Source organism: Miniopterus natalensis, chromosome 8 (genome assembly GCF_054644295.1).
Source record: "Miniopterus natalensis isolate mMinNat1 chromosome 8, mMinNat1.hap1, whole genome shotgun sequence".
In the NCBI taxonomy this organism is placed as follows: Eukaryota; Metazoa; Chordata; class Mammalia; order Chiroptera; family Miniopteridae; genus Miniopterus; species Miniopterus natalensis.
In genome coordinates this window covers 38,311,505-38,323,974 of record NC_142088.1, presented here as the reverse complement: position 1 = coordinate 38,323,974, position 12,470 = coordinate 38,311,505, and the positions used below count along the sequence as shown (strand labels likewise).

The 12,470-nt window shown below is 31.9% G+C and overlaps 1 protein-coding gene across 2 annotated transcripts in view; it reads left to right on the top strand.

Moving 5' to 3' along the window:
* The window catches only part of MTX2 (metaxin 2), a 45,673-nt gene that overhangs the window by 23,275 nt on the left and 9,928 nt on the right, over window positions 1-12,470 (top strand). The window contains exon 3 of one of the 2 annotated variants that reach the window (XM_087819747.1): window positions 47-93. In XM_087819747.1, the coding sequence (XP_087675873.1) occupies window positions 47-93 (47 nt within the window). Of the gene's footprint in view, window positions 1-46; window positions 94-8,533; window positions 11,045-12,470 lie in introns of those variants that run through there. The other variant, XM_087819748.1, reaches the window with a different exon arrangement.

Below are 12,470 nucleotides of genomic sequence, written 5' to 3'. Positions count from 1 at the left end.
TTAGCAATCATACTTTTAACTGAAAACTTTAATTGTGTTTCCACAGGGGAGCAAATTTTGCTTTCTGACAATGCAGCTTCTCTTGCTGTGCAGGTAAATATATAAATAATGTAAAATTTTTTCACTTTGAGTTGCAGTTCCTCCCCCCTAGATAATTTGATATGGTTCATTTAGGACTTTTCTGTGTGATCTACAATGATCAATATAACATCTCTTCTGTGAAGGGTAATTTTATTATGCAATATTATTCCGTTAATTGTTGTCACTATATAAAATAAACATAAACATTTTCATTATTTATTCTTTTAATAAAAAAATCCCTTCTGTTTCTTAGTGGTTTTGCTCTTGGCTAGATATGATGATGTTGATTTTTTGGGGGCGATATGTTCATTTACATACACGGAATTGTTTTCATACTTATTTGTAAAGATTTATTCACCACATATTTTAAAACATCATTTCCTCATTGTACTCATTCTAGCATTAATCCATTTGGTAATCTTGAAGCAGACATATTCTATATTTTTTACATATGTATTGATTACGTTAGTGTCTGTTATGCCCAAACCACTTCTTGAATGCAGTAGCTCTTTAAGTTGTATGTCACAGTTGTATAATCCAAAAGATATTAGTGGCCCTGTAAACTTTAAACTGTACTATGGGAAGAATAGGTTACTTGGAAATGTTTATGTAGATTATAGAATTATAATTATTTAAACATATTACATACTTAGCTGCTCTTTATTCAGTTAGCTTACATAGTTTGAATCACAAAGAGGATTTTTTTTTGTCCAGCATCTAAAGGACAACTTAAAAGAGAAATGTAAGACATCTGATATTTATTGGAGATGAGACTGTGAGCATCTTGAGGACAGAAAGGGAAGAAAAGGAACTGTGAACTTTCGCTGTGTTCTAGGCATGATGTTAGGCACTTAGTTATCTCATTATATTTTTTTATTCAACTTTATATCCTCTGGGCATAATAACTATGTTTGATACATAGTATATCATTCAGTACATTTGTGTTTTGTTTGAGGCAGGGAAAGAAGGAGAGGTAGAAAGAGATGTCTTGGACAGTAATTTATTCCTATGAGTCTGAGTATCTTTAAATTTCTTTATTTAGAAGATTTATATCTTTTTACCAAGAATATAAATTATGTTTATTTTATTTATTTTCCTTTAATTTATCTTTGGGCACTAGTATTATAACTGGTTATTTTCTTATGTTAACTTTTGAGAAGCAGAAATTTTAGTTGGTTATAGGCAATAAATATGGATTTTATACTGCTATTTAATTTTTTAAGATTATGTATTTGTTTTTGGTGAGGGAGATGAAATTTAAGTTTAGCTTTCAAATACTGGTAACATAGTGCCTAGAATATAGAATGTACTCAGTAAATGTTTGTTGAATGAAGGGTTTATAAGTGTGGTAAAAGCAATCTTGCCTGATAATTGATAGCACCAATAAATTATTTGCTCTGTATAAACTAGTATTTTTAGTTTTTATAGCCTGAAAAGATGGCTCAGGGACCAGTGAATACTTTAGTTGAAGCATTAATTCTTAATCTTTTTTAATTGCCATTTTTGGGATAACTCTTTCAGGATCTGATGAAACACATTCCAGTGCACACACACAAATAAAAACATACCCAGACTATTCTGCACATGGTTTCAGGAAGTTTATTGATCTCTCTGCTGAAACTGTCTGGGAATCTGCTATGAAGAGTAGTGTAGGAAAGTACTGAAGTAATTTTTACCAAGTAGGAAGGTATTTGGGGTAGGAATAGACCAATGGTTCTTAACTAAGGAGATTTCTACCCCACAGAGAACATTTAACCATATTTGGACATTTTTGGTTGTCTCAACTGTTGTGGCGGGGGTGCTATTGGCATTTATTGGGTAGATGCCAGGGATGCCCTTAAGCATCTTAGAATGCGTAGGAAAGCCTCTCCACAATAAAGAATTAACCAGCCCCAAGTGTAAATAGTGTAAATGTTGAGAAACCCTGGAATAGATGGTTTAACTAGTTTTCATTACAAACTAAAATATTGGTATATTTCTGATAAAAAATTAATGCTTTAAAAAATCTGTGACAAGGCAAAAGAAATCTTAGCATGTACTTTCTTTAGCAACTCTATTTTTATGATTTCTGTTAATTTGCTTTCTCACCATGGCTTCTCAAATCATAGTTGCAATTAAAAATAAAACCAGAAAAAAAGAACCTTTCAAAATGCAGAATTTTGCTTAACCATTTTCAATTTTTTTGTTATCCTACATATGTCACTTAGATGATAAATTAACCAGCATATATTAAAAATTCTTGTTTTTTTTCAATATTCTTCGGCTTGACAGCTGATAGTAGCCATGACTATAAATGTGACTTTTCCAGATATCTGATGTAAACTTTATGGAGTAATTTTCATCTATATAGTGGACCAATATCTATTTAGAAGAACCAGTTAAATGTATAAAATTGATCAAAACAATGTGACAGGTATCCATAAACTGGATATTTTCTAGAAGATACCAGATATCAAACATCAGATATTTTAATAGTCTGCTAGTCAATCCATCAGGAAATTTAAATTTTACTTACCACATAGACTTGGCATTTATCATACCCCTGAAACTAAGTGGTTAGATCTTTTTTGATTAAGGGAACCTTTATGATTTCAGTGTAAAAGGAAATAAATTTTTTCTCATGGCCGTTATTTCCTCTTAGATTTTCTTTCCTTTCCTCATCCACAAAGTATTGGTATTACCGCAAGTGTTTGCCTAGTCATAAAATAATCTTATGTGTTGAATATAGTGAAGTATTAGTGTAGTGTGTGTTCCCCGGTTTTCACGATATATGCATGTATATATATTCATACATGCACATGCATGTAGCTAGGTATGTATACATATATATGGCACAACACACATACACACACACAGAGAAACCTTCCATTTCGTAATACTTCTTCTTTGAAGGACTTAAGCTTGTATTGATAAAAGAACTTTGATAATAATTTTCTGTTACTACTCTCACCCCTAAACCTAAACCAGCTATTTATAATGTATATAATGTGGGTCACATATGTAGTTTAAAATTTTGTATTAACCTCATTAAAAAAGTAAAAAGAAACAGATGAGATTAATTTCAATAATATATTTTATTTCATTTAACCCAGTGTATCCAGATATTATTATTTTAACATGTATTCAATACAGAATTTATTAATGGGATGTTTTAAATTTTTTATATTAAGTTCAAAACCTGATGTGTATTTTACACTTATAGGACATTGCAGTTTGTGCTAGTTACGTTTCAAGTGCTCAGTAGCTACATGTAGCTGGAATCTCTTGTGTTGACAACACATGTCTAGAAATACAGTATGAACAAACATGACCTCTACTTACAAGTTTTCTGCCAAAAAAAAAAAAGTTTTATTTTCTTTTTTTCAAATACTGTTTTTTTTATAGCAGATTCCACAAATGAAATGGGCAGTTGGTCTCTGTTCCAAATATAGTATACCTTAAACAGTACTCTTTGTTTCAAGTTTCCTCATCTATAAGATATGATAAGTGATGAGGAGATATAATAGAAGCTATCCTCTTGGCTGTTGTGAGGACTGAATGTGTTAATGTATATAAAGTACTTAGAAAAAGTACCTGGCATATTGTAAATATGCACTGCACGTTGGTTATTATTTTCTTCTCTCCTGATTCTTTGAGAGAAGTACACATAATCAATGTCAGCAGGAGGATTGGAAGCTTGCAGGCTTTATAATGCCTTAAAAATACTGAAGTAGTTAAAATAACTGTTAAGACATATTTGAATTTGTGTGAACATTAATTCTTGTAATCATACTTTCATTCCATACCCCAAAAATGTTAATATTGAATGCTTTCAATCAAATAAAATACTATTTTAATAATTCTGAATAAGATTTGTTTTAAAATTGAATATTTATTGAATGCTTCTACTGTGAAAGACACTTTACTGAGAGCTTTTATGTAAAGTATCTCAGTCAGTCCTTACCATAACGCTGCTGTAACGTACCCTCATTTTAAAGATGTGGAAACTGAAGCTTAGGAAAGCTCTACTCGAGGTCACAGAGCCCAGAAATTGTGGAGGTAGACAGCAGTATTGCTTGAGTACCTACCATGTGCTCATCACTGTGCTGAGCACTTAGTTCTTATTAACTCATTTAATCCTTATAACAACTGTATGAGGTATGTGCTATTATAATTCCCATTCTGTAGATGTTAGTAAGAACAATAATAATAATGTAGCTAGAATTTACACAGCACTTATTCTGTATGCCAGGTCTTGTTATGTGTACTTGTTATATAGATAATTCTCACACACAGCAACCCTATGAGGTAGGTAATATTATTATTCTCATTTTACAGATTAGGAAGCTGAGGCAGAGAAGTTAGGCAACTGGCTCAAAGTCATATAATTAGTACTGGACAGAGCTGGAATACAGACCCAGAGAGTCTGAGTCAAGAATTCACACTCATAACACTTTGCTACAAATCAGTTCAGTCCAGTGATACCGATCTTTAATTTTTACCCCAAAATAAGTGGGGCCCAGCCGGCATGGCTCAGCGGTTGAGTGTCGACCTATGAACCAGGAGGTCACTGTTTGATTGCTGGTCAGGGCACATGCCCTGGTTTTGGGCTCCTTCCCCAGTAGGGGTCATGCAGGAGGCAGCTGATCAATGACTGTCTCATCATTGACATTTCTATTTTTCTCTCCCTCTCCCTTCCTCTCTCTGAAATCAATAAAAACATATTAAAATATTAAAAAAAGTAGGCATTTAATTCAAAAATTGTTTCTGACATTTCCTAGCAAATTATATGTTATACTTGTAGATTACATTAAGATGTGAAAGATAAATGTCTAAGTTTTGGATCTTTGATATGTGATAAAGGCAGTCTTACCTATATTATGAGTTATTGTAAAGTTCAAGTTTGGTAATAAATGGGAAATTTTCTTGAAAAAAGTAAAAACAATAGAAACGTATTATACTAAATGCTGAATTAGTGCCCATTTCAACTTAAAAAGTTTACATACATATTTTTAAATTTCTTTATATAATAAAATGTTACTTTCTAGTCAGTTTTAGAGATGTATTTGTTTAGTATATATGAAGTTAATTTAAAAAGACCTGTTTTTTGAGGTTTTTTTTTGGTATGGGTTAATCTAAACATTGTAAAAGTCTGAATTTATTTTTAGAGAGTGTGTCAAGCTGAGGATTCTTATGAGAATGTTGCATGAAAGAGTATGTTAGTTTTTCCTTATGCAGTTTTTACTTCAAGAACAACACTTAAGATCAGATTAAGGGAAATATTCCTATTCCATTTAATATTCTCATTTTTTCCCTTTCCTTTGTGAATAGGTACTTTATCTCTAAAAATGAAAGGGAAGACAACAGAAAAAAACAGTATTTTTTCTGTTGAATATGTTGTATCATTAAAAAAGCCAGCATTTTTATAGGCCCTATTAATGCTAGGCCATGAACACTAACATGTCAGATCTGCTGATAGTTAGCTGACCCTTGCTTTTTCCTTTTAGCAAATGATGCTTTTTAGGTAGACATATTAATTAGTGGTTAAATAGTAATATCCTAATGTAGTGATTGGGGAAGAGCAGAGGGAGGAGTAGTTCTCTCTCCTTTGGGACTGCATGTCAGTTGTTGCATTGTGATTATGAAAATGCCATATAGCAGATGGCCATAGTAGACAGCCTACCTGCAGAATTTTGGAGGAAATGATTTTGAATTTTCAGTTTAATTGGATACATTTTTGCTTTAAATAAGTTGTTTATGGTTGTATGCAAGTTTTTGTCTCAGTTTAATTTAAACCCAATGTAAATACAAGTAGGATGATACCAGTAGATATATTTTAATAATTAATAGAATACCATTTTATGGAAAACATTTAAAAATTGTTATCTTTCTTAAAATTTCATAAAGTGAACATTTTAGTTTATTTTTTATGTATTGATTTTAGAGAGAAAGGAAGGGAGAGAGAAAGGGAGAGGGAGAAATAGAGAGAGAAAAACAGAAACATTGACTTGTTGTTCCACTTATTTCTGCATTCACTGGTTGCTTCTTGTATGTGCCCTGACTGGAGATAGAACCCTCAACCTTTGCGTATGGGAACGACACACTAACTAGCTGAGCTACCCTGCCAGGGCCTAATTTTAGTTTTTTAATGCTTCTTCATCCCTCCCACTTTGCTCATTCACTTTCATGATTAAGAGAAGGAAAGAAAGCTAAGGGGTAGAGAGAATTTAGTGAACACTGATTACATAAGGGAACTTGTGAAATCCTTTTAAGTATTTTAAAATGAGCAAAATGGAGGCTGCAGATGTTTCCCTGATATCACTGAGTGGAAATTTTTCAGACTGAATATTTTATCCCCATCACGTTTTATATACCGGAAGTATAAAAGCACTTTTGTGATGCATGCTTACAATAACCTGGAATGATTTAAATGTGTAAAACTTAAATTGCAAACAGAATTTAGCAGATTAAAAATGATTCATTATTAATATTGATCTGTCAACATGTAAATGGTATGGTTATATGAAATATTTAAATTAGTCTTACCAGATTTGTGAAAATAAAGAATATTGAAAGTAGAATTAGGTGGCTATTAGAGTTGTCATTTTTAGTAATTAGTGAAATAATGCAAAATGGTTATGTAGGGTAATGGTTTGTTAATATAAACATTTATTTAACTTAGCAAAAATTCATACTCCTATAGTTCTGAGACATTGCAAGTTAGAATATCAATTGTATACTTTTCTGTTTAAAAAGTAAATAGCAAGCAGGATTTTAAAATGTGTTGCTGTTAAACAGAGCAATAAAGACATGGCAGTAAGATGAAAAAAATGACAGTCTATTTTTTAAAGAGAAAAAGACTAGAATTCTTCATTATTAGATATACAGTATCAACATAATCGATCTAGCAGCATTATATTTGAGCTGAAAATACACTTAAATTTGAGGCCATACACTACCCTGTGTGAGCGAAACATCTTTCATATAGTTCTAAGATGAAATTACCCTTGAATGAATAGCATCTTCATTTATCTTCAAACCTCTTCTGCGCTTTTAGTGAATCTACTCTTTCAACATTCTACAACAAGAATTACATTATACCATTATACCAAAGTACTTCTGCAGTGTGAAATAGATTGGTTTGGAAAATGAACCTGGCTTTGCTATAAATTACATTCCCAGGTACAAAGGAGTTTGTTATTTTGTTTAAAATAGTCACAAATATAATTAAGGTCTTAATTTATGTTAAACTACAAATATGGCTATTACTTTAACTGAATTAGGTACTTAATCTGTCACTTCAAGAATGATACCTAACACTTTTCATTTGTAACCTTAGATACATTATTTCAATTACAGGGTCTGCAGCTGTTTGATATAAAAATGAATTATTTTGTAGATAGATTTGTTCATGGTTTTTAATTTTAAAACATGCTTCTTCAGTAAGGTGGGAAATAATTCTTCAGTTGTCATCACAGTTTTCCTTTGTGTCCTAGTAAAATAAAATATGAATTAAAATTCATAAACATTTTCATTTTGTGTCCTGAAAATGGCATTGCATGCTTTAGAATGATCCTTGGTAAATCTTTACATAAAATATTTCAGATTTAATTATGAAATGAATATAGAAGCTTTGTCCTAAAGAAGAAAACCTGAGGTTTGCTGTCTAAGGATAGATTTACCTGGTTGGACTGAAATGGATTGATTGTTTGCTATCTAGAATTTGGATAACTTTGTTAATGTGATCTACATACATTTTAGAAGCTGTGTTTATAATTCCTTAAATTCCCCCAAATTAATCAGTATTAAGCACCTAATCTTTTAAAAACTTATTAAAGACAATTCTTTAAAATTTTGAATTATTTTTGTATCTTTATTGGGAAGCAATGTTGAATTTCTTGCTTAAGTGCAATTAAGGAGTATTGTTAATTATGTATTTTACTTGGAAGACCAATGTACATTCTATTTTTGGAATAAAGAAGAGGAAAGAAGATAGTTGTTACTGCTCATTGGTATAGATGATTCGATATTGAGTTACCATTATTTTATTAAAATAAAAGGAATACATTTTATATACTTACCATTTACTATTTAGCTTATCCTAAGAATTAAAAAAATTTTGTTATTATTATTATTTTTCTCAGTTGGAAAAATTTACTTTGTCTGTAAATAACAAAACTTTAAAACATTCATTACAGGACCTGAGAGAAAAAAAAAGTAGTTTCTTTTCTTTACTCCTGGATTGTTCATTGAGTGCCAGCCATGCAACTGGTATTGCATTAGGTTCTTGGGTTACAAGAATTATTCTTTCTTTTCCTTTGTCTGTGTTATAAGTCTTTTGCTTAATTTCCACCAGACAACTTTTTATTTATATTTATTCTAGCAGGAAAAGCGTGTATCTTTTCCTATTCTGGTTATCATTTTTGTTGCTTTCTTTCTGAATTTGATTTTTTTCCTACAGCTGTCAGATGTTGATGTATCTAAAACTGAGTCAAATATTCCAGGAGTAGTTTTCAGGTGAGAGTTGTATTAAGGAAGGTCCTCTGATGTGACCTGTCTTCATATGTGGTCTCAATAGCATTTCATGTTTTTGGTAACAAATTTGCTCTCTTTAAAACTTGTTTATGCTTACTGAATTGTGGTTTCTGATGATTTCTGTGCAGCTTTTTTTTTTTAAGTTGAATTCCTGTTACCATTTTCTAAAACACTATCTGCTTATTGATATTTGTAATTTTATTGAATTTTAAAAATACCTCTGAATTTAACAGGAGTTACATCTAATTTTTTAAAACAGTGAGCTTTGTTGTAGATTACTAGTTTTCTATGAAGTTATGTTTGCATTTATTATTATGAATATCAATATCTTATTCATTAAGCAAATGTTTTTTGAGGACCTATTGTATGCCAAAGATAAAGTAGTGAAAAGGTGTAGACAAGGTCAGTGTGTACCCATGGAGCTTGTGTTCTGGAGGTGGAGGCCTTTTATCAGTTCATTTATCAGTTTCACCGGTGTGTATTACTTTGAAAAATTATTTGTAAAGTAAAAGTTTGTGTCAGTATCTTTATTCACTTGTTTTTGCCTTGTTAGAAAAGATTTTATATGAGAGACATACTGAAAGCAGAAATCATGTATTTCTCATTGCATTATTCTTTTAAAAGTGCTTTTGGTTATTATGTTCCCTTATTTTTTCCTTTTAATATCTATTTAGAGATTTTATCTTGGTGTACAATTTGCTGTTTTGATTATAAATGGTATTTTACATATAGCACCTCAATTAATCTGCTTAATAAATTGTTTTCATTTTAGAAATCAGAAAGCTTATGAGGTAAAGGAACTCTCTCAAGCTAACACAGTCAGTCGCCAAGATTCCACTGAGAGACATCTCACTGGGAGGCTCTGCTCTATTAACTCTTTTTTGTTCTATACTGACTCTTAAGACTGATGCAGAGGATTCCCATTTTTCAAAAAATACTCTGGTCTTCCATTTAAACAACTTGCTTCTTAAATCTATATTCTATTAAAATCCATTAAGTTCTACTAAGGCACTTAACACGTGACAATTAAGGAGTGGGATGTGCTAATGGTTTACCCAGTCTTGAGAGTGGTATGGCTGTGAGTCAGCAACGGGAAGTCAGGTGCTCTAAATGCTGGTAAGGATAGCATCTCAATGAGGCAGCACCTTCCCTGTGCAAATGTGACCGGGGCAGGCCTGCTGTTGGCTGGCTGTTTCCTTTCAACTGGGATTACGTCCTCTTCACCACTTTCTGAACTGAGTGTTTTTAGTTACCTTTTTGAAAAGACATAATACAATTAAAGAATATTTGGCATTTTAAGGTTTTAATGTTGTAGATTCTATTTCCTTGCTTCTGTCAGGACCTATCATATTTATTGTTTTCTGTAAAAGAAATGAGTGACTTTTTGGCTTTAAATTCAATTTCACTGATTTCCTCTCCAAATTTCTTTCTGGAATATTATTAGTATATTTCTCTGTGAATAAAAACTTGAAGAAACTAGATATGTATAATACTTGAGGTTTTGTTCTTGTTTGACTTGCTCATTGATGTTATTCTACTTTCCTACTTATATTAATTATAAGAGACCTGCATACTTATTTTTAATCTCCTAAAGATGGAGCCATAGTTGTTGAGATTTTAAAGGACTCCTGCTGTCAGTGACTCTTTCACATCTCAGTAAATTTTCAGAAGATAATACTGCTCTAATTGGATGGCTTTCTTGGCTTCTTAAAGCTTCTTATTTTAACTATTTAGTTAAATTGACTTTTCACTTGGTGGGCTGTAGATGCAGGAGATAGAAATGACCAAAAATAAAAACTATCCTTGATTGTATTTTTATTCTGTATAATACCTCTAGCCCTACCAATTTAACACCTTGATGTTACAGACCTGCAGGAAAGTGTTGACAAAGATGATATTGATCTGTACATATTTCTGCCATCTGTGTCCACAGAAGAGATGGGGTGGCCCTCAGGATTGGGCTTCTCAATGTTTCAGTGGAAACTGCTTGTCTGGTTTCAAAAAATACAGGTGTACCTTACCAACTCCAGGCCTTTGAAAAGAGAGCAGAGTTGTCTGCTGTTCATTTCCTCTCTTGCTAAGATGTTTTATGCACTGATTTCCATTGTTATAGACACACTCTGTGCAATAGAACTTTCTGAGATGATGTAAATGCTCTGTTTTTTGTGTGCTGTCCAATAAATACGGCATCCACTAACTACCTGTGACTTTTGAGCACTTGAAATGTGGCTAGTGTGACTGGGGAACTGAATTTAAAATTTTATTCAACTTGAATTCATTTAAATTTAAGTTAAATAGCCACAGATGACTAGTGGCTACCATATTGAACAGTAAAGTTTATAGATCATTATTCTGATAAAATGTGCTAAGTTTTTGATTCAAATATTTTATATTGTCAATCACTTGATTTAGTTTGGAATACAATATCCAACTGAGGAATAGGACTTAGGTGAGTTATCCTGAGTTTTCTTACTATAATTAGAACTACATTTTCCTTTAGATTTACATAAGAATAAAAACATGCAGATTGTGATTTCAGAATTGAAAGTAAAATGTGTTTTAGGTTGTTGTATCATGCCTGTTTTATTTGGAGTATTTGGGGTTCTAGTAAGAGATTGAAAATGAAAATGAAAGGTGAAAATACTATTTTGGAACCTTTCAGGGATTTTCTTCCATCCTACAAGAGAAAAGGGAAATACTGTTTGAATCAAAGCCTGGTTTGGTTTCAGAATTTTTATATTCTTGAAGACAGCCATAGTAATGTTTTGTTTTGTATTTTTAAAGTTTGGGTGAAAATACTGTGTTTATGACATCAGACTTCTTTGTGAAGTACAGATTAATTCAGACAATTTCTTTTGGAATCAGGGATGAAGAGTAATTATAATTAGTGCTGTAAAATTAATCTTTGACTAACCAGAGTTATGCCATCAGTTGAGGTCTGTGGTAAGTTTAGTGTTGTTAAATTGGACAAAATTAAGTCAGTTGTTTATAGTAAAGGAGTAAAAAATTCACAGGACGGGAAGTATGGCTTAGATTACAGAACATTATAATTTTGCTTAAATCTTTTTTAGAGAAATACAGCTTTTTGGAAAATTGATTAGTACAGTTGCCATTATGCATGTAGTTTAGCAAAATACAGTATACCATATTTACTGTTTTTTATAGTATTATGATTGTTAACTAACAACTGAATATTGTTCATACCTTTGAGAAGGTATATTAAGCAATTCTTTGAAATTCTTTTTGTTCTTCTGAGGGCCTCAGCCTCTTTAGTCCCTCATTCTTCGCAGATGGTTTCTCCTCTCGTTCCTCACAGAACGTGAGCACACCCCCATTTTCTTACTCTTCTACAGTCATCAGCACTGATTCCAACCACCCCTTACATTACAGTGCAAAGTGTCCTGTTTCCTGAAAACACAGAACTTTCCATCTGTGCTTTTATCCATTCCTTTTTACCTTCTCACGGATCTTGCATATCAATTTTGCTACTTGTTTCTTGTAATTTCTGCCTATTTTTACTGTTTGTTTTTTTCTATTTGTTTTGACGAGCTCAACCTTTCTCCGTAATCAGTACAGTTACACATATAACAGAAGGGATTTCACCTTTCTAATCCTTCCTTCTTTCCTTCTCACCTAGTCTTCTTGAAAGAGCTGTTTAAATTTATTTTCTCTAATTCTTCTCTTCCTGGCATACTGTATTTTAATATGCCTTCCACATGATTTTGATGCATGCCAAACTAAAGTTGGAGAACCACTTCCCTAGTCTATACTTACAGGTCAGTTAAGGAGCTCACTATTATTATAAATTAGGAGTACAGTTTATAGTATTTAGAATGTTAATGTACACTTACACTGGCACAGAGGAATCAGCTTTT